Source organism: Orbicella faveolata, unplaced genomic scaffold (genome assembly GCF_042242905.1).
Source record: "Orbicella faveolata isolate gen_17 unplaced genomic scaffold, um_ofav_v1 contig_27, whole genome shotgun sequence".
Lineage (NCBI taxonomy): Eukaryota > Metazoa > Cnidaria > Anthozoa > Scleractinia > Merulinidae > Orbicella > Orbicella faveolata.
Genome location: NW_028301555.1, coordinates 5024703 through 5047307, shown reverse-complemented (window position 1 = coordinate 5047307; position 22605 = coordinate 5024703). Strand labels below are relative to the sequence as shown.

General features: G+C 39.6%; 3 protein-coding genes and 1 pseudogene across 3 annotated transcripts; all 4 read left to right on the top strand.

Annotated features, from left to right (window-relative positions):
- Nucleotides 1-314: 314 nt before the first annotated feature.
- On the top strand, nt 315-4060 carry LOC149107255 (E3 ubiquitin-protein ligase TRIM45-like). Its single transcript, XM_089296953.1, has one exon. The coding sequence runs from the start codon at nt 330-332 to the stop codon at nt 2631-2633; it is 2304 nt and encodes a 767-aa protein (XP_089153079.1). The 5' UTR covers nt 315-329; the 3' UTR covers nt 2634-4060.
- A 2153-nt stretch (nt 4061-6213) lies between these two features.
- Nucleotides 6214-9860, top strand: LOC110044267 (E3 ubiquitin-protein ligase TRIM45-like). The gene has a single exon (XM_089297002.1). The coding sequence runs from the start codon at nt 6272-6274 to the stop codon at nt 8480-8482; it is 2211 nt and encodes a 736-aa protein (XP_089153128.1). The 5' UTR covers nt 6214-6271; the 3' UTR covers nt 8483-9860.
- Nucleotides 9861-11935: 2075 nt separating this feature from the next.
- LOC149107254 (E3 ubiquitin-protein ligase TRIM45-like) lies at nt 11936-15674 on the top strand (annotated as a pseudogene).
- Nucleotides 15675-18121: 2447 nt separating this feature from the next.
- LOC149107253 (E3 ubiquitin-protein ligase TRIM71-like) lies at nt 18122-21056 on the top strand. The gene has a single exon (XM_089297217.1). The coding sequence runs from the start codon at nt 18157-18159 to the stop codon at nt 19609-19611; it is 1455 nt and encodes a 484-aa protein (XP_089153343.1). The 5' UTR covers nt 18122-18156; the 3' UTR covers nt 19612-21056.
- Nucleotides 21057-22605: the final 1549 nt, after the last annotated feature.

Below are 22605 nucleotides of genomic sequence, written 5' to 3'. Positions count from 1 at the left end.
TAAACGAAATTAAGAAGCTGGATTTTAGCGATGAATGCAAACAAACATGAAATTAAGCATAGCGTGTTAAGCGAAGCTAACACGAAAGGAGGCATAAAATCCACTCGAAAACCCAACTAAAGCCCAATCTTCCCATCTATCGGATCTAAAGAAGTGCCCAGTCAATTAGTAGAATTGATTGCGATCACTTGACTCTCGTAAACCGACAAACTTCTGATTAGCTGCCAACTTGTTGTGCGCTTCGCGCACACAACAAATTCTAGCGCGATTTGCATTTAACCTAGACATAACTATTTTTGTGACATTTGATCGGCTCCAAACAGACAGTTATGACGTTAATTATTTCGCTTTTCTCGAAAACTAAAGTAAAACCTTGCGGCAGGTGTGTTTCGCAAGCTTCCCTAAACAAGCGACGCCTAGCGATGGAGTCCCTTTTGAAAGACCTCAAGAAACATCTTGAATGCTCGATTTGTCTCGATACCTTCAACGAACCCAAAACTATATCATGTCTACACACATTTTGCTGTCAGTGTTTGGAGAATCATGCAAGAGCCAGCCACAAACAAGGAAAGTTCCGTTGTCCAGAGTGCCAAGCGCAAATCGATCTACCCGAAGGAAATCGTTTCCAAAGCTTACCGAGCAGTTTTTTCCACAACAGTTTGTTGAGTCTCCTTGCCGTTCGTCGGGGTGGCGATGGAAGTAACATGGCTTGTTCCCAATGTAGGAAAAACAACTCTCAGATGTACTATTGCTTTGACTGTGGACGGTTTATGTGCCCAGACTGTTACAACGCACACGAAATGCTGAGTGAGTTGTTTGAAGGACATAAAGTTACGTCAGTGAAGGAGTTTAAAGCAGAAGATTACGAAGCCTTGCTGAAGCGGCAACCATTTTGTTCACAGCAGTTCCACGAAAAAGAAATCACGAGATTCTTCTGTTTTTCGTGCCAAGCTTGTGTTTGCCAAATTTGCATAGTCACGGATCACCGAAATCACGACATCGTTTTACTCGACAAAGCAGCTCATGACGAGAAACCCGACATCATGTCTGGGGCTGAAATGATCAACGAAAGGGTGAACGAGCTTATTGAAGTGATTCGACAATTTGAAGAAACGGCTTCTAGGTTGGAAAACAATATCGCAACCGCTAAACGCGAAGTCTCGCAAGCTGCTGGGCAGATGATCGAAGTGATTCGAGAGCGCGAACGTGAGGCGGTTATATTACTCGAGACAACACGCGTGACCAGACTCGAAAGAATTAACTCCGTCATCCAGCAAGTTCAGTCTCTGGTGAAACAAATGAAGCAAGCGGTTGAGTTTGCTAAAAATCTGACCGAAAGAAGCTCAAGCTCAGATATCATGAGTAACAAGGAAACTATGAAACAGCGATTTGAAGTGTTGCGTGAAATTGAAGTTCCAAAACATGACGAGACCTCATTCGTGAAATTTACCGCTGCTTTTGCAAAGGACTTGAAATTAGGTTTTATTGAGACAATCCCAAAGGTCGCAGACGCAAGTCGATCAACGCTTGAAGGACTGATGCAAGCTCTTCAGGCTGGTGTAGAAGCAAAGTTTACGTTATGCCTCACAACTTCTGAAGGGAAGATGAGTAACCAGCCTGATCTGAAAGATCAAGTTGAGGTCCTGATTAAACCCGTTAAAGATGTTACAAATGTGACTGTTGTTGAGAAAGAGGACGGTAATATTCAGCTGAAATTTACTCCCAAAGTACCGGGCGCCTACAGCATTGAAGTGAAGATCAATGGCGATAAACTTCCAACCTGTCCTTTTACAGTGCAGGTGAAAGAACGCGAGCTTGATGTCGTTGGCGAGTTGGACTTAAAATTCTTTCCAGGAGACGAACCCGAATGGCTGCATGGAATCGCTGTTAACACAGAAGGCAAGATAGTTGTGACAGATGAGAATGGCCACTGTGTTTATGTGTTCGATAGAGATGGCAACTGTTTAAGGAAAATTGGTTGCGAAGGAGTAAATCCTGGACAATTTAGCTACCCTGTGGGCGTTTCCTATGTAAACAACAGTGAGATTCTAATTGCAGATCTATGTAATAATAGAATACAACACATAGATATTCAGACAGGAACTGTTGTGAAAAGCTTTGGAAAGCGTGGCTTAGGAAAAGGAGAGTTTATGGATCCAGTTGATGTTTGTTTAGATGATGAAGGACGCATTGTTGTAACCGAGTTGGGCAATGATAGGATACATGTGTTGTCACAGAAAGGAAAAACTATTTCCATACTTGGAGACAGAGGCCCAGAGAAACTCAAGAATCCATCAAGCTGCATTCCTTACAAAAACCTGTTTCTCATAGCTGAATACGGCAATGACTGCATTAAGGTTTTCGATCAGTCAGGAACTTTCCTGTACAAGTTTGGAAAACAAGGGAGTCAAGATGGACAATTTGACTGGCCGTATAGTATGCTTCTAGACAGCTCCAATAATCTTCTTGTATGTGATCGTAGTAATAATCGAGTTCAGCAGTTTTCTTTAGACGGTCGCTTCACAGGCAAAACTATCACTGATTTACCAAGTCCTGCTGGAATAGCAACAGCGTCAGATGGACGTATTCTCGTGACTAGCTCTGAATCTAACAAAGTATACACAATGAAGTAGTTGTTTCAATATTCAGTAGTTTTCAGTTTGTACCGATACTGTGTTGAAATGCACGGTCTTTATGACGTCATGTTTATGTAGTGTTATCTCCAATTTAGGACTTTAGCTAATCTAGTCAAGTATTATGATGTAAAGAATTAACATTGAAAAGTCGAAACCATGAAGTAAGCGTGTGGGACAAGCGGGTCTAAAAGATTTTTCGTTTTCAGTGAAGTGTCAAAGAAACTGTATACTTTTCTAATAGTCGAGGAAGTTTGTGAGCAGTAATTGAGGTTAATACTGTTTTCAGATACTGATTTGTTTTATAAAGATTGATTTTCACTACGATATAAGTACAAGCATAAACATAATGGTAGGGAGGACGCCCACAACACAAACATAAGCTCGTAAGCATGCGCAGAAAGGATAATTAGCTTATTTTCGATTCCATACCTCCTCGGTACAGTAAAACAAGATGGCAGACTTTTGATTATACTCATCCTTACAGCAGCGCGTTCTCACTTCACATAAGCATAAACACATAAAGGACAAAAGTTTTTGTTCTGCTTGTGCTTGTGTTGTGCGCGTCCCCACTTCCGTTATGCTTGTGCTTGTTCTTATGTCGTAGTGAAAACCACGCTTAACAGGTTGTTTTTTTGTACATGTCAGCTTTGTTTTTGTAAGAACTGTTTAAAATAAGAAGGTTAACCCCTTAAATTAGCCGCCAAATTCTAAGAACATTGCGTACTAAGAACACACTCCAGGGTAATAGTGATTAGAAGAAGATTGTCATTTTCATGACTTTTTGAAAAAGTCCTATGAGGTCTGGTAAAATATAACACTAAAATTTAAATTACGTAAAATGATGCTGCAATAACTAAGTGCCGTTTAGGGAGATATTTGAACAAAAACCATAAGCTTGACTCATTACATGGTTCACTGTAAAACAAGTTGGTAGTATTTTTTTTAGAACTATTGGAAGTTTTAACATAAACTTCTAAAAACGTAAACAATTGGACACGGTATAACTTGTAAATCTGTTTGTAATGTTATGTAATGAGGATGTAAACGTAAAGCTAAGAACGTTCAGTCGCATGCAGTCTGAAATTTAGCGAAATTTGTGACCAAATTCATTGTTCGTCTGTGAGATAGCCGCCCTTGTCGAAAGAAAAATTCGCAATGTTGTCTCTCGGGAAGGGCGGGTGTAACACAGGCAAAATAAATTTTTTGCAAATGTTAATGTCGTTGTAGAATGTTTATAGTGGTCGATGCGCTTAGCTACGGCTAGCAAGTTCTCAGGCATGCCACTTTTAAAACTGAAAAAAAGACCATGTCAAAATATGCAAATTTGCAGCTTTAAACAGAGCTAACCATCCAGAGTGTTGTCATTGTTCTGCTTTCAGCTGAACTTAGTGCCAATTTGAATAAAATTTTGGGCTACCAAAATATTTTCCTGTAGTTTTGTCCTCATTTGAAGTTCGCAAAGTTGTGGGTGTGTTAGAATACATGCACGTGAAATTGCTTTCAATTTGCTTATTCCAGGTTGCATTTAATATGAGCTATAAGAATTTTTTATGATATCTCTCTGTTACTAAGTACGCTGTGATTGGTCAATTTAGTGGGGCCTACTCTACTGTGCGACTGGAATGGAGTGGTCCGCCAGTCACCGGGTCAAGAGTATATGTGCGCAAGACCGTGCGCAAGTGTTCATGGTATTGCCTACGAGCAACAGAGAATCTTCTGCGTTAAGGAAAACGTTAACGTAGCATTGTGCTGGTTTGAATCACGCAGCCACTTCGTTTCTAAAAAAACCTTCTCTCCTGTCAGCTGAATTGGCGTTTTAAAATTCGCCGCAATGGAGAACTTTAAAGTGTCTAATGTTTTTCTCTCTTTTCCTCTCACGTAACAAAGGTTTTGAATCTTATTTTACGTTTCGCACACTACCTCGTTACTGATGTGTGAAACAGGTTCGTTAGGTCTGAAGTCAGTATTACGCGTTGTCCCTCCAGACCAGTGGCGTTAATATGCATATACCGAAAATCTGTAACCCAATGTGTGTCACGTTTAAACAAACAAACAAACAAACCAACAAACCAACAAACTAGCAAACAAACCTCCCGTGCCGGCTCCCTTTGATAAAGAAGAAAAGAAATGTAAAAGCCCATTAAGAAAATATTGCTCTGGAACCTCTATTTTCATACACCGTTTGAAAGACTCTGTTGTTGCTTATCTATTGTTTTGAGAACTAATTAGTTTCTGTTTAGATCGCAATGAATGTTATAGGTTGTTATACTGAGCCGAGCAAGGTCCATCTTTACATCAGTATTTGGAAAGGAAAAATACATCTTTTTTGTTTCATAAGAATCAGTGTTTTATAAGAATATTGAGGCTGAAATTGGCAACATTTTAAGAATGAGTTTAGAACACCAATACAGAGACTTTCTTTAGAACAATTTTTTTGTTTTTGATGGAAAATAAAATACATCAAATTAAAGTACATGGTGTTTTTAATGATATTTATGATATTTCTCTATTACTACGTGCGCTGTGATTGGTCCATTTAGTTGGTTAAACAATAAGAATATTCCGCCTGCGCATGAAAAATGTGAATTCTTAACTCTTACAAAGAATGAATAAATAAAAGAGTGCATTTGTTGCCCTTTCTTTACCTCGACCCTGGCCTCGTTTCTCCTTACTCTCCCCCTCCCCCGTCCCCCCGCCATTTTGTTACAATTGAGAAAAGTGTGGTCGATAGGTAATTCGTGTACTTTTTCCTTCTTCGCAAAAAGAAAATTACAAAACGTTTTTTCAAAAACTTGGTTTATTAATACATATGTACTAGACTAGACGAATGATTTGTGCGTAACTACTTCCTGGGTATGAAAAATATCTGTTCTTGCAAAAAAGAGTGTTCATCCTTTCTAAGTTTTTTGACAATCTCTGACAATCCCTAACAGTATGTTTTACTTTGTAGTGGTGCCCATATTCATCAGTTCAAGCCGATATAAATGTTGGCTGGCAAGGAGCGAGATATTGGCTTGGGAAAATACAATGACTCATTTCGCTGTATGGGGCAACCCGCGCCGAACATTCAGGCCGATAAATGTTAGCTTGCGAAAGCGTACCAGCCCCTGTGCAGCCTGCACTAACCACAAGCCAAGTCTTGATATGTTAACTTGCGTGAGCATATATAGTAACTTCCGTTATGGACACCTGAATAACAACTTTTTAAAGCATAAACGAAATTAAGAAGCTGGATTTTAGCGATGAATGCAAACAAACATGAAATTAAGCATAGCGTGTTAAGCGAAGCTAACACGAAAGGAGGCATAAAATCCACTCGAAAACCCAACTAAAGCCCAATCTTCCCATCTATCGGATCTAAACAAGCGCCCAGTCAATTAGTAGAATTGATTGCGATCACTTGACTCTCGTAAACCGACAAACTTCTGATTAGCTGCCAACTTGTTGTGCGCTTCGCGCACACAACAAACTCTAGCGCGATTTGCATTTAACCTAGACATAAATATTTTTTGTGACATTTGATTGGCTCCAAGCAGACAGTTATGACGTTAATTATTTCGCTTTTCTCGAAAACTAAAGTAAAACCTTGCGGCAGGTGTGTTTCGCAAGCTTCCCTAAACAAGCGACGCCCAGCGATGGAGTCCCTTTTGAAAGACCTCAAGAAACATCTTGAATGCTCGATTTGTCTCGATACCTTCAACGAACCCAAAACTTTATCATGTCTACACACATTTTGCTGTCAGTGTTTGGAGAATCATGCAAGAGCCAGCCACAGACAAGGAAAGTTCCGTTGTCCAGAGTGTCAAGCCCAAATCGATCTACCCGAAGGAAATCGTTTCCAAAGTTTACTGAGCAGTTTTTTCCACAACAGTTTGTTGAGTCTCCTTGCCGTTCGTCGGAGTGGCGATGGAAGTAACATGGCTTGTTCCCAATGTAGGAAAAACAACTCTCAGATGTACTATTGCTTTGACTGTGGAAAGTTCATGTGCCCAGACTGTTACAACGCACACGAAATGCTAAGCGCATCGTTCGAAGGACATAAAGTCACGTCAGTGAAGGAGTTTAAAGCAGAAGATTACGAAGCCTTGCTGAAGCGACAGCCATTCTGTTCACAGCAGTTCCACGAAAAAGAAATCACGAGATTCTTCTGTTTTTCATGCCAAGCTTGTGTTTGCCAAATTTGCATAGTCACCGATCACCGAAATCACGACAACGTTTTACTCGACAAAGCAGCTCATGACGAGAAACCCGACATCATGTCTGGGGCTGAAATGATCAACGAAAGGGTGAACGAGCTTATTGAAGTGATTCGACAATTTGAAGAAACGGCTTGTAAGTTGGAAAACAATATCGCAACCGCTAAACGCGAGGTCTCTCAAGCTGCTGGGCAGATGATCGAAGTGATTCGAGAGCGCGAACGTGAGGCGGTTATATTACTCGAGACAACACACGTGACCAGACTCGAAAGAATTAACTCCGCCATCCAGCAAGTTCAGTCTCTGGTGAAACAAATGAAGCAAGCGGTTGAGTTTGCTAAAAATCTGACCGAGAGAAGCTCAAGCTCAGATATCATGAGTAACAAGGAAACTATGAAACAGCGATTTGAAGTGTTGCGTGAAATTGAAGTTCCAAAACATGATGAGACCTCATTCGTGAAATTTACCGCTGCTTTTGCAAAGGACTTGAAATTAGGTTTTATTGAGACAATCCCAAAGGTCGCAGACGCAAGTCGATCAACTCTTGAAGGACTGATGCAAGCTCTTCAGGCTGGTGTAGAAGCAAAGTTTACGTTATGCCTCAAAACTTCTGAAGAGAAGATGAGTAACCAGCCTGATGTGAAAGATCAAGTTGACGTTCTGATTGAACCCGTTAAAGATGTTACAAATGTGATTGTTGTTGAGAAAGAGGACGGTAATCTTCAGCTGAAATTTACTCCCAAGGTACCGGGCGCTTACAGTATTGAAGTGAAGATCAATGGCGATAAACTTCCTACCTGTCCTTTTTATGTGCAGGTAAAAGAACGTGAACTCGTTGTCGTTGGCGAGTTGGACTTAAAATTCTTCCCAGCAGACGTGCCTCAAGGGTTGTGTGGAATCGCTGTTAACACAGAAGGCAAGATAGTTGTGACAGATGAGAGTGGCCACTCTGTTTATGTATTCGATAGAGATGGCAACTGTTTAAGGAAAATTGGTTGCGAAGGAGAAAATCCTGGACAATTTAGGAGCCCAGCGGGCGTTTCCTATGTAAACGACAACGAGATTCTAATTGCAGATCAAGAGAATCATAGAATACAACACATAAACATCCAGACAGGAACTGTTGTGAAAAGCTTTGGAAAACTTGGTGCAGGAAAAGGAGAGTTTAAGAATCCAGTTGACGTTTGCATAGATAATGAAGGACGCATTGTTGTAACCGAGTGCGGCAATCATAGGATACAAGTGTTGTCACAGGAAGGAGAAACTATTTCCATATTTGGAGACAGAGGCCCAGAGAAACTCAAGGAACCATCAAGCTGCATTCCTTACAAAAACCTGCTTCTCATAGCTGATGACGACAATGACTGCATTAAGGTTTTCGATCAGTCAGGAACTTTCCTGTACAAGTTTGGAAAACAAGGGAGTCAAGATGGACAATTTGACTGGCCGTATGGTATGCTTCTAGACAGCTCCAATAATCTTCTTGTATGTGATTATTACAATAACCGAGTTCAGCAGTTTTCTTTAGACGGTCGCTTCACAGGCAAAACTATCACTGATTTACCAAGTCCTGCTGGAATAGCAACAGCATCAGATGGACGTATTCTCGTGACTAGCTCTGAAGCTAACAAAGTATACACATTGAAGTAGTTGTTTCAATATTCAGTAGTTTTCAGTTTGTACCGATACTGTGTTGAAATGCACGGTCTTTATGACGTCATGTTTATATAGTGTTACGTCCAATTTAGGACTTGAGCTAATCTAGTCAAGTATTATGATGTAAAGAATTAACATTGAAAAGTCGAAACCATGAAGTAAGCGTGTGGGACAAGCGGGTCTAAAAGATTTTTCGTTTTCAGTGAAGTGTCAAAGAAACTGTATACTTTTCTAATAGTCGAGGAAGTTTGTGAGCAGTAATTGAGGTTAATACTGTTTTCAGATACTGATTTGTTTTATAAAGATTGATTTTCACTACGATATAAGCACAAGCATAAACATAATGGTAGGGAGGACGTCCACAACACAAGCATAAGCTCGTAAGCACGCGCAGAAAGGATAATTAGCTTATTTTCGATTCCATACCTCCTCGGTACAGTAAAACAACATGGCGGACTTTTGATTATACTCATCCTTACAGCAGCACGTTCTCACTTCACATAAGCATAAGCACATAAAGGACAAAAGTTTTTGTTCTGCTTGTGCTTGTGTTGTGCGCGTCCCCACTTCCGTTATGCTTGTGCTTGTTCTTATGTCGTAGTGAAAACCACGCTTAACAGGTTGTTTTTTTGTACATGTCAGCTTTGTTTTTGTAAGAACTGTTTAAAATAAGAAGGTTAACCCCAGGGTAATAGTGATTAGAAGAAGATTGTCATTTTCATGACTTTTTGAAAAAGTCCTATGAGGTCTGGTAAAATATAACACTAAAATTTAAATTACGTAAAATGATGCTGCAATAACTAAGTGCCGTTTAGGGAGATATTTGAACAAAAACCATAAGCTTGTCTTATTACATGGTTCACTGTAAAACAAGTTGGTAGTATTTTTTTTAGAACTATTGGAAGTTTTAACATAAACTTCTAAAAACGTAAACAATTGGACACGGTATAACTTGTAAATCTGTTTGTAATGTTATGTAATGAGGATGTAAACGTAAAGCTAAGAACGTTCAGTCGGATGCAGTCTGAAATTTAGCGAAATTTGTGACCAAATTCATTGTTCGTCTGTGAGATAGCCGCCCTTGTCGAAAGAAAAATTCGCAATGTTGTCTCTCGGGAAGGGCGGGTGTAACACAGGCAAAATAAATTTTTTGCAAATGTTAATGTCGTTGTAGAATGTTTATAGTGGTCGATGCGCTTAGCTACGGCTAGCAAGTTCTCAGGCATGCCACTTTTAAAACTGAAAAAAAAGACCATGTCAAAATATGCAAATTTGCAGCTTTAAACAGAGCTAACCATCCAGAGTGTTGTCATTGTTCTGCTTTCAGCTGAACTTAGTGCCAATTTGAATAAAATTTTGGGCTACCAAAATATTTTCCTGTAGTTTTGTCCTCATTTGAAGTTCGCAAAGTTGTGGGTGTGGTAGAATACATGTACGTGAAATTGCTTTCAATTTGCTTATTCCAGGTTGCATTTAATATGAGCTATAAGAATTTTTTATGATATCTCTCTGTTACTAAGTACGCTGTGATTGGTCAATTTAGTGGGGCCTACTCTACTGTGCGACTGGAATGGAGTGTTCTGCCAGTCTCTGGATCAAGAGTATATGTGCGCAAGACCGTGCGCAAGTGTTCATGGTATTGCCTACGGGCAACAGAGAATCTTCTGCGTTAAGGAAAAACGTTAACGTAGCATTGTGCTGGTTTGAATCACGCAGCCACTTCGTTTCTAAAAAAACCTTCTCTCCTGTCAGCTGAATTGGCGTTTTAAAATTCGCCGCAATGGAGAACTTTAAAGTGTCTAATGTTTTTCTCTCTTTTCCTCTCACGTAACAAAGGTTTTGAATCTTATTTTACGTTTCGCACACTACCTCGTTACTGGTGTGAAACAGGCTCGTTAGGTCTGAAGTCAGTATTACGCGTTGTCCCTCCAGACCAGTGGCGTTAATATGCATATATCGAAAATCTTTAACCCAATGTGTGTCACGTTTAAACAAACAAACAAACCAACCAACAAACTAGCAAACAAACCTCCCGTGCCGGCTCCCTTTGATAAAGAAGAAAAGAAATGTAAAAGCCCATTAAGAAAATATTGCTCTGGAACCTCTATTTTCATGCACCGTTTGAGAGACTCTGTTGTTGCTTATCTATTGTTTTGAGAACTAATTAACCTCTGTTTAGATCGCAATCAATGTTATAGGTTGTTATACTGAGCCGAGCAAGGTCCATCTTTACATCAGTATTTGGAAAGGAAAAATACATCTTTTTTGTTTCATGAGAATCAGTGTTTTATAAGAATATTGAGGCTGAAATTGGCAACATTTTAAGAATGAGTTTAGAATGCCAATACAGAGACTTTCTTTACAACAATTTTTTTTGTTTTTGATGGAAAATAAAATACATCAAATTAAAGTACATGGTGTTTTTAATGATATTTATGATATTTCTCTATTACTACGTGCGCTGTGATTGGTCCATTTAGTTGGTTAAACAATAAGAATATTCCGCCTGCGCATGAAAAATGTGAATTCTTAACTCTTACAAAGAATGAATAAATAAAAGAGTGCATTTGTTGCCCTTTCTTTACCTCGACCCTGGCCTCGTTTCTCCTTACTCTCCCCCTCCCCCGTCCCCCCGCCATTTTGTTACAATTGAGAAAAGTGTGGTCGATAGGTAATTCGTGTACTTTTTCCTTCTTCGCAAAAAGAAAATTACAAAACGTTTTTTCAAAAACTTGGTTTATTAATACATATGTACTAGACTAGACGAATGATTTGTGCGTAACTACTTCCTGGGTATGAAAAATATCTGTTCTTGCAAAAAAGAGTGTTCATCCTTTCTAAGTTTTTTGACAATCTCTGACAATCCCTAACGGTATGTTTTACTTTGTAGTGGTGCCCATATTCATCAGTTCAAGCCGATATAAATGTTGGCTGGCAAGGAGCGAGATATTGGCTTGGGAAAATACAATGACTCATTTCGCTGTATGGGGCAACCCGCGCCGAACATTCAGGCCGATAAATGTTAGCTTGCGAAAGCGTACCAGCCCCTGTGCAGCCTGCACTAACCACAAGCCAAGTCTTGATATGTTAACTTGCGTGAGCATATATAGTAACTTCCGTTATCGACACCTGAATAATAACCTTTTAAAGCTTAAACGAAATTAAGAAGCTGGATTTTAGCGATGAATGCAAACAAACATGAAATTAAGCGTAGCGTGTTAAGCGAAGCTAACACGAAAGGAGGAATAAAATCCACTCGAAAACCCAACTAAAGCCCAATCTTCCCATCTATCGGACCTAAACAAGTGCCCAGTCAATTAGTAGAATTGATTGCGTTCACTTGACTCTCGTAAACCGACAAACTTCTGATTAGCTGCCAACTTGTTGTGCGCTTCGCGCACACAACAAACTCTAGCGCGATTTGCATTTAACCTAGACATAACTATTTTTGTGACATTTGATTGGCTCCAAACAGACAGTTATGACGTTAATTATTTCGCTTTTCTCGAAAACTTAAGTAAAACCTTGCGGCAGGTGTGTTTCGTAAGCTTCCCTAAACAAGCGACGCCTAGCGATGGAGTCCCTTTTGAAAGACCTCAAGAAACATCTTGAATGCTCCATTTGTCTCGATACCTACAGCGAACCCAAAACTATATCATGTCTACACACATTTTGCTGTCAGTGTTTGGAGAATCATGCAAGAGCCAGCCACAGACAAGGAAAGTTCCGTTGTCCAGAGTGTCAAGCGCAAATCTGCCCGAAGGAAATCGTTTCCAAAGCTTACCGAGCAGTTTTTTCCACAACAGTTTGTTGAGTCTCCTTACCGTTCGACGGAGTGGCGATGGAAGTAATATGGCTTGTTCCCAATGTAGGAAAAACAACTCTCAGATGTACTATTGCTTTGACTGTGGACGGTTTATGTGCCCAGACTGTTACAACGCACACGAAATGCTGAGCGCATCGTTCGAAGGACATAAAGTCACGCCAGTGAAGGAGTTTAAAGCAGAAGATTACGAAGCCTTGCTGAAGCGACAGCCATTTTGTTCACAGCAGTTCCACGAGAAACAAATCACGAGATTTTTCTGTTTTTCATGCCAAGCTTGTGTTTGCCAAATTTGCATAGTCACTGATCAACTAATTCACGACATCGTTTTACTCGACAAAGCAGCTCATGACGAGAAACCCAACATCATGTCTGGCGCTCAAATGATCAACGAAAGGGTGAACGAGCTTATTGAAGTGATTCGACAATTTGAAGAAACGGCTTCTAAGTTGGAAAACAATGTCACAACCGCTAAACGCGAAGTCTCGCAAGTTGCTGGGCAGATGATCGAAGTGATTCGAGAGCGCGAGCGTGAGTCCATTATATCACTCGAGACAACACGCGTGACGAGACTTGAGAGAATCAACTCCGCCATCAAGGAAGCTCAGTCTCTGCTCAAACAAATGAAGCAAGTAGTTGAGTTTGCTAGAAATCTGACAGAGAGAAGCTCAAGGTCAGATATCATGAGGAACAAGGAAACTTTGAAACAACGATTTGAAGTATTGGGTGAAATTGAAGTTCCAAAACATGATGAGACCTCATTCGTCAAATTTACCGCTGCTTCTACAAAGAACTTGAAATTAGGTTTTATTGAGACAATCCCAAAGGTAGACGCAAAGAGATCAACGCTTGAAGGACTGAAGCAAACTCTTCAGGCTGGTGTAGAAGCAGTGTTTACGTTATGCCCCCAAACATCTGAGGGGAAGACAAGTAACCAGCCCGACCTGAAAGATCAAGTTGAAGTTCTTATTGAACCCGCTAAAGATGTTACAAATGTGATTGTTGTTGAGAAAGAGGACGGTAATCTTCAGCTGAAATTTATTTCCAAAGTACCAGGCGCCTACAGCATTGAAGTGAAGATCAATTGCGGTAATCTTCCAACCTGTCCTTTTATTGTGCAGGTGAAAGAACGTGAACTTGTTGTCGTTGGCGAGTTGGACTGAAAATTCTTTCCAGGAGACGAACCCGAATGGCTGTTTGGAATCGCCGTTAACTCAGAAGGCAAGATAGTTGTGACAGACGAGTGTGGCCACTGTGTTTATGAGTTCGACAGAGATGGTAACTGTTTAAGGAAACGTGGCAGTGAAGGAGCAAATCCTGGAGAATTTAGCTTAGCAGCTGGCGTTTCCTATGTAAACGACAACGAGATTCTAATTGCAGATCAAGGGAATCATAGAATACAACACCTAAATATCCTTACAGGAACTGTTGTGAAAAGCTTTGGTAAGTATGGTGCAGGAAAAGGAGAGTTTGAGGATCCAGTTGACGTTTGTTTAGACGATAAAGGACGCATTGTTGTAACCGAGTGGGGCAATCATAGGATACAAGTGTTGTCACAAGAAGGAGAAACTATTTCGATATTTGGAGACAGAGGCCCAGAGAAACTCAACGGTCCAAAACGCTGCATTCCTTACAAAGACGTGTTTCTCGTAGCTGATGGCGGCAATCACTGCATTAAAGTTTTCCATCAGTCAGGAACTTTCTTGTACAAGTTTGGAAAAAAGGGGAATCAAGACGGACGATTTGAATGGCCATGTGATATGTTTCTACTCAGCTCCAATAATCTTCTTGTGTGTGATTATGGCAATAACCGAGTTCAGCAGTTTTCTTTAGACGGTCGCTTCACAGGCACAACTATCACTGATTTACCAGGTCCTACTGGACTAGCAACAGCGCCAGATGGACGTATTCTCGTGACTAGCGCAACAACTAACAAAGTATACATATTGAAGTAGTTGTTTCAATATTCAGTAGTTGTCAGTTTGTACCGAACCTGTGTTGGAATGCACGGTCTCTCTAACGTCATGCGCATGTAGCGTTTCTCGAAATTACCATGTGAACTAATCTATTCAAGTATTATGATGGAAAGACTTAAGCATTTCCACGACGAAATTGCAAGGGAAGCATGTCAAAAATATGTCTCGTTTTCAGTGCATTCTTTCAAACAAGCCTTACATTTTTGTAATATTCGAGGAGGTTTACGAGCAATAACCCAGGGATAATCATGCTTTCCCGGGGGAGGTGGGGAAGGGGGAAAATGTGCACTGCTCTGGATGAACAGATGGGAAATGCACAAAGTTGGAGAGAAATCTGAACTTTCAAAATGTAACAAAAACCAAAACCAGAGTTGCCCTCATCAATTTGGTTAGTCTAGACGTAGGATAACGCTACAAATTAGGGTTACATGTAATACTGTTTTCAAATATTAATTTGCTTTATAAGCATTATACTTTGTACAGTTTGGCTTTGTTTTTGTGAACCCTGGGGCCCTCTGAAAACTCAAACCTTTACCCTCTGCCTTTACTCTACACTAGAGCTTGATCAGCTCGATTTTGCAACCCATTAAGGCACCGAAAGCCCCTAGTCACAGTCTAATATACGCTAAGTAATATCTTACAAAGTCAGTTACGACTTTCAATATCTATTATAGAACCCCGGGTAAAGAACCCTGTTCTAGACTAAATTATATATACACTATACTAGCCACTTTCCTGGTAAATTATACCTTTTAGAGATAAAAACTGTCTGATTTCTATAACCTATCCCAGACTAAATTGCCTTAAAACCATACTCTTCACAGCGGCACATACCCATATAGCTTATCTGATGGGAGTACCCCCATGGGAAAGTTGGGGGGGCGGTGGCTAAGAACACACCCTAGGTTTAAAGTCATTAAAGAAGATTGTTTTCTAAACTCGACTTATTAGAAGCTAGGAGCCTAACTTGAAGCTCCTGCACGGTCCGCGAGTATAAATTAAGGTTGTATGTGTTTATGTAACTGTTTGAAAGAACAGTACTAATGAAGACTGGTAAAATGGAAACAAGAGTTTATATAATTATTTAGTCTATCGAATCAATAATCAGATGTCTTAAGGGACAAAATTGAATGTAAACAAAGTGACGAGCTCTTGTTATTACACGGACAGATTGTAGGACAGTATTTAGTTGTTTATTCGTTTCTTTTTTAGTCAGAACTATTGGAAGTTAGAAGAGAAACTTCTGAAAACAATTGGAAATGGTCTATTAAACTTGTAAATGTAATTTTAATGTTGTGTAGTAAGCCGTAATTGCTCGCAAATGTATGGCTTTGAACAGAGCTGAACATCAAGAGCGCTGATTTGAATAAAATTTTGGGCCACCAAAGCATTTTGGCAGTAATTTTTGTCTCTGTTTTAAAATTCGTAAAGCGGTGGGTGTGCTGGAATACATGAACGTGAATCTACTTTTAATTTGCTTATTCCGGGTTGCATTTGATCTGAGCTACCGTAAACTGCCGCTTATAAGCCCACCCCCCCGGTTTTAAGCCCATGTACCTGTAAACTAGAAAATGCATCCGGTTATAAGCCAAGTGACTAGCGGGAGAGCTAAGAAAGTGTGCGTGTGTGGGGGGGGGGGGGGGGGGTTCACCTGTAAAAAAAGGACGGGGTTGCGTTTCGGAAATTTTGAAAAGAACCCCGTAAGAGGTACCAACATCCTATCTTGCGGGCGTGTCTTGAAATGTTTTACGTACCAATTCTAAAACAACACATTTTCGCCCGTCATTTGTTTCGGCTCAGTACCCTAAAAAGTGCTGTAGAAGCTCTCGCTGTGGACCATGTGAGACTGAACTCCCTAAGATGAACGAAAACCGCGTTTTCAACCCCTAAAAGGTACGACGGGCACCCCCATAATTTTTATATGGGAGTTCCCGTTCCGGGGTACCGACCCTGTGTTGTAAAGCACGGTCTCTATGACGTCAGTACTGTTAAAGTATGTTAAAATTATGACTTCAAGCTACTGTAGTTTATACAGGTAGCTACAGGGTGAAAATTAGCAAAATAATGTCTTTTTTCCTTGTTTGAACATATTAAAACAATGAGCTTGTGTTATTGCATGGTTCATCGTACAACATCTTTTTTTAAACCTCATTCGACAGAAAATGGTAACTTATAACTCACTTAACTTAAGTTGTAAATATAGTGAAAATAATTAACATTCAACGGTTCCTCTGTACTGTAATAAAGTTCCAGGTTGTTAACGAAGCAATCCAGAGTTCAAGTTCGTCAGCTTTCATTATCAACTTTAATTTGTTTGTGATGATGCCATTTCCATACAGCAACGATAATACAGGTACATTTAATCGACTGTTTCAAGGACGTAATCCAGTGCCACATTGTCAATTTAGTCCGGTGTCCGCTTAATAGAGGATTTTAACAATATAAATTAGCAAAATACAATTTATTTTAGTGGCCTCGTCCGCTTAATAAAGGTGTCCGCTGAACAGGTGTTCGTTATTAAGGGAAATATAACACGTTAATTTTGGGGTAAGTGTCCGCTTAGTACCGGTTTCACTGTATAATGCAGAAATAAGAACCTTCAGCCGCAGTCCGAATTTAGCCTAAATTGCGATCAAATTCATTGTTTACAAATGCATGGCTTTGAACCGATCGGGCTGAACTGATCGAAAGTGTTCCGCTTCCAAATAAAGAACTTAGTGCTAATTTGAATAAAAGTTTTGGGCTGCAAAAGCTCTATGGCTGTAATTTTGCCTTTGATTTTAAATTCGTAAAGTGGTGAGTGTGTTGCAAGAAACTACTTCAGCACAGTTCGTCAAATTTGCATATTTCGGGTTGAATTAATTTGATGCATCAGTTGTGCTCATCAGGATGCGATACGTTCTGAAGTAATTTTCAGGATAGCTTTTTGTCTTATCTTGCACGAAACAGCACCGGAAAAGAATGACTGTACTTGCCGCTTGACTGCATAGCATGGGGTGGTGGGGCGACAGACTGAGTTAGCCTAACCATCCGATGCTTCGTTTTCTTTGCTCTCGCTCCAACTTGCGCGCGGCCCGGTTGGGGAAAATGCTCTAGCTAGTACGGGAACACTTGCTACGCAGAGTCGAGTACGTTTAGGATGTGATAACCTGCTATTCTAGGTGTGAACTTTCACAAGGGGGAGGCCTGGGGTAGGAATTTGCACTGCTCTGAATGAACAAATGAGAAACGCGCAGACTTGAGAAAAACTGAAATTTTGAGACTCAAGAAATCTCATTTTTTTATGTTTTTCATTATTCTTAGACGTTGTTACTCCATGACGTCATCTTTATATAGTGTTATGCCCAAATTACGATTTGAGCTAATCTGGTAGTTACTAAGGTGGTTAGATCGAGTTTTTGAGTAGCAATACCTAACAACTTAGAGGTCTTTCAGCGACCAGCGACAACTACAATGTTGCAAAGAATTTTAACATGATAGCACCGCGAGAGAAAAATCCTTTGTTAAAAACGCAATGAACGCTTTAGGTTGTCAAAGCTGATTAAGGTCCTCAAGGTTACTTCTAGTGAATTATTAGCCATTGTTTACAATTAAAAACAATCGTGAAAATGTATTTTTTCCCTCTCCTCAAAGGAGCTACGTCACGGTTTGTGCATCGTGAAAAGTCTCTTCGTTTGTAATCCTGTTAATCTTCTCCATCCTCAACCATCCTTGTTCCCTTATGGCTTATTATTATCTCATTGGTGTTTTTCTATCTAAGTAAAGAACTATTTTCAAGTTTCCTTCAAATTAAAGTTAATTTTGTACTTAAGAATGATTTTCACATTATCGCAACCGCTAAACGCGAAGTTTCGCAAGCTGCTGGGCAGATGATCGAAGTGATTCGAGAGCGCGAGCGTGAGTCCATTATATCACTCGAGACAACACGCGTGACGAGACTTGAGAGAATCAACTCCGCCATCGAGGCAGCTCAGTCTCTGCTCAAACAAATGAAGCAAGCGGTTGAGTTTGCTAAAAATCTGGCAGAAAGAAGCTCAAGCTCGGATATCATGACGAACAAGGACACTTTGAAACAGCGATTTGAAGTGTTGCGTGAAATTGAAGTTCCAAAACATGATGAGACCTCATTCGTCAAATTTACCACTGCTTCTGCAAAGCAATTGAAATTAGGTTTTATTGAGACAATCCCAAAGGTAGACGCAAAGCGATCAACGCTTGAAGGACTGAAGCAAACTCTTCAGGCTGGTGTAGAAGCAGTGTTTACGTTATGCCTCAAAACGTATGACGGGAAGATGAGTAACCAGCCTGATGTGAAAGATCAAGTTGACGTTCTGATTGAACCCGTTAAAGATGTTACAAATGTGATTGTTGTTGAGAAAGAGGACGGTAATCTTCAGCTGAGATTTACCCCCAAAGTACCGGGCGCCTACAGCATCGAAGTGAAGATCAATGGTGATAAACTTCCAACCTGTCCTTTTTATGTGCAGATAAAAGAACGTGAACTCGTTGTCGCTGGCGAGATGGACTCAAAATTCTTCCAAGGAGACGTGCCCCACTGGTTGCGTGGAATCGCTGTTGACAGAGAAGGCAAGATAGCTGTGACAGATAGTGATGCGTACTGTGTTTATATATTCGATAGAGATGGCAACTGTTTAAGGAAACTTGGTGGCAAAGCCGGAGCAAATCCTAGACAATTTACTTTCCCATCTGGCGTTTCCTACGTAAACAACAATGAGATTCTAATTGCAGATAATGGAAATAACAGAATACAACACATAAATATCCAGACAGGACCTGTTGTGAAAAGCTTTCGAAAATATGGCTCAGGAAAAGAGGAGTTTATGAATCCACTTGATGTTTGTTTAGATGATGAAGGACGCATTGTTGTCACCGAGTGGGGCAATCATAGGATACAAGTGTTGTCACAGAAAGGAGAAACTATTTCGATATTTGGAGACAGCGGACCAGAGAAACTTAACTATCCCAGAAGCTGCATTCCTTACACAAACATGTTTCTTGTAACTGATGCAGGCAATAACTGTGTTAAAGTTTTCGATCAGTCAGGAACTTTCTTGTACAAGTTTGGAAAACATGGGAAACAAGACGGACAATTTGACTATCCGCGTGGTATGCTTCTAGACAGCTTTAATAATCTTCTTGTATGTGATTACGGCAATAACCGAGTTCAGCAGTTTTCTTTAGACGGTCGCTTCACAGGCAAAACTGTCACTGATTTACTAAGTCCTACTGGAATAGCAACAGCTCCAGATGGACGTATTCTCGTGACTAGCTATAAAGCTAACAAAGTTTACACATTGAAGTAGTTGTTTCAATATTCAGTAGTTTTCAGTTTGTACCGATACTGTGTTGGAATGCATGGTCTCTTTGACGTCATGTTTACATAGCGTTATACACAAACTGCGATGTGAACTAATGTAGTCAAGTATTATGATGCAAAAAATTTACATTGAAAAGTTGAAATCAAGACGTAAGCGTTTAGGACAAGCAGGTCTAAAAGATTTTTCGTTTTCAATGAAGTGTAAAAGAAACTGTATACCTTTCTAATAGTCGAAGAAGTTTGTAAGCAATAATTGAGGTTAATACTGTTTTCAGACACTGATTTGCTTTATAAAGACTGATTTTCACTACGACATAAGCACAAGCATAAACATAATGGTAGGGGGGACGCCTACGACACAAGTATAAGCTCGTAAGCATGCACAGAATGGATAATTGGCTTATTTTCGATTCCATACCTCCTCGGTACAGTAAAACAAGATGGCGGACTTTTGATTATACTCATCCTTACAGCAGCGCGTTGACACTTCACATAAGCATAAGCACATAAAGGACAAAAGTTTTTGTTCTTCTTGTCCTTGTGTTGTGCGCGTCCCCACTTCCGTTATGCTTGTGCTTGTTCTTATGTCGTAGTGAAAACCACGCTTAACAGGTTGTTTATTTGTGCATGTCAGCTTTGTTTTTGTAAGAACTGTTTAAAATAAGAAGGTTAACCCCTTAAATTAACCGCCAAATTCCAAGAATATTACGTACTAAGAATACACTCCAGGGCAATAGTGACTAGAAGAAGATTGTCATTTTCATGACTTTTTTAAAAAGTCCTATGAGGTCTGGTAAAATATAACACTAAAATTTAAATTCATATAAAATAATACGTGGCAGTAACTAAATGCCGTTTAGGGAGATATTTGAACAAAAACCATAAGCTTGTCTTGTTACATGGTTCACTGTAAAACAAGTTGGTAGCATATTTTTTAGAACTATTGGAAGTTTTAACATAAACTTCTAAAAACGTAAACAATTGGAAATGGTATAACTTGTAAATCTGTTTGTAATGTTATGTAATGAGGATGTAAACGTAAAGCTAAGAACGTTCAGTCGGATGCAGTCTGAAATTTAGCGAAATTTGTGACCAAATTCATTGTTCGTCTGTGAGATAGCCGCCCTTGTCGAAAGAAAAATTCGCAATGTTGTCTCTCGGAAAGGGCGGCTGTAACACAGGCAAAATAATTTTTTTTTGCAAATGTTAATGTCGTTGTAGAATGTTTATAGTGGTCGATGCGCTTAGCTACAGCTACCAAGTTCTCAGGCATGCCACTTTTAAAAACTGAAAGAAAGACCATGTCAAAATATGCAAATATGCAGCTTTAAACAGAGCTAAACATCCAGAGTGTTGTCATTGTTCTGCTTTCAGCTGAACTTAGTGCTAATTTGAATGAAATTTTGGGCTACCAAAGTATTTTTTGCTGTAGTTTTGTCCTCATTTGAAGTTCGCAAAGTTGTGGGTGTGTTAGAATACATGTACGTGAAATTGCTTTCAATTTGCTTATTCCAGGTTGCATTTAATATGAGCTATAAGCATTTTTTATGATATCTCTCTGTTACTAAGTACGCTGTGATTGGTCAATTTAGCGGGGCCTACTCTACTGTGCGACTGGAATGGAGTGTTCTGCCAGTCTCTGGATCAAGAGTATATGTGTGCAAGACCGTGCGCAAGTGTTCATGGTATTGCCTAAGGGCAACAGAGAATCTTCTGCGTTAAGGAAAAACGTTAGCGTAGCATTGTGCTGGTTTGAATCACGCAGCCACTTCGTTTCTAAAAAAACCTTCTCTCCTGTCAGCTGAATTGGCGATTTAAAATTCGCCGCAATGGAGAACTTTAAAGTGTCTAATGTTTTTCTCTCTTTTCCTCTCACGTAACAAAGGTTTTGAATCTTATTTTACGTTTCGTACACTACCTCGTCACTGATGTGTGAAACAGGCTCGTTAGGTCTGAAGTCAGTATTACGCGTTGTCCCTCCAGACCAGTGGCGTTAATATGCATATATCGAAAATCTGTAACCCAATGTGTGTCACGTTTAAACAAACAAACAAACAAACCAACAAACCAACAAACTAGCAAACAAACCTTCCATGCCGGCTCCCTATGATAAAGAAGAAAGGAAATGTAAAAGCCCATTAAGAAAATATTGCTCTGGAACCTCTATTTTCATACACCGTTTGAAAGACTCTGTTGTTGCTTATCTGTTGTTTTGAGAACTAATTAACTTCTGTTCAGATCGCAATGAATGTTATAGGTTGTTATACTGAGCCGAGCAAGGTCCATCTTTACATCAGTATTTGGAAAGGAAAAATACATCTTTTTTGTTTCATAAGAATCAGTGTTTTATAAGAATATTGAGGCTGAAATTGGCAACATTTTAAGAATGAGTTTAGAACACCAATACAGAGACTTTCTTTAGAACAATTCTTTTGTTTTTGATGGAAAATAAAATACATCAAATTAAAGTACATGGTGTTTTTAATGATATTTATGATATTTCTCTGTTACTACGTGCGCTGTGATTGGTCAGTTAAGTTTGTTAAACAATAAGAATATTCCGCCTGCGCATGAAAAATGTGACTTCTTAACTCTTACAAAGAATGAATAAATAAAAGAGTGCATTTGTTCCCCTTTCTTTACCTCGACCATGGCCTCGTTTCTCCTTACTCTCCCCCCCCCTCCCCCCGCCATTTTTTTACAATTAAGAAAACTGTGGTCGATAGGTAATTCGTGTACTTTTTCCTTCTTCGCAAAAAGAAAATTACAAAACGTTTTTTCAAAAACTTGGTTTATTAATACATATGTACTAGACTAGACGAATGATTTGTGCGTAACTACTTCCTGGGTATGAAAAATATCTGTTCTTGCAAAAAAGAGTGTTCATCCTTTCTAAGTTTTTTGACAATCTCTGACAATCCCTAACAGTATGTTTTACTTTGTAGTGGTGCCCATATTCATCAGTTCAAGCCTATATAAA

Coding starts and splice junctions, on each gene's coding strand:
- LOC149107253 (XM_089297217.1), top strand. CDS start 18,157: ATGATCGAAGTGATTCGAGAGCGCGAGCGTGAGTCCATTATATCACTC.
- LOC149107255 (XM_089296953.1), top strand. CDS start 330: ATGACGTTAATTATTTCGCTTTTCTCGAAAACTAAAGTAAAACCTTGC.
- LOC110044267 (XM_089297002.1), top strand. CDS start 6,272: ATGGAGTCCCTTTTGAAAGACCTCAAGAAACATCTTGAATGCTCGATT.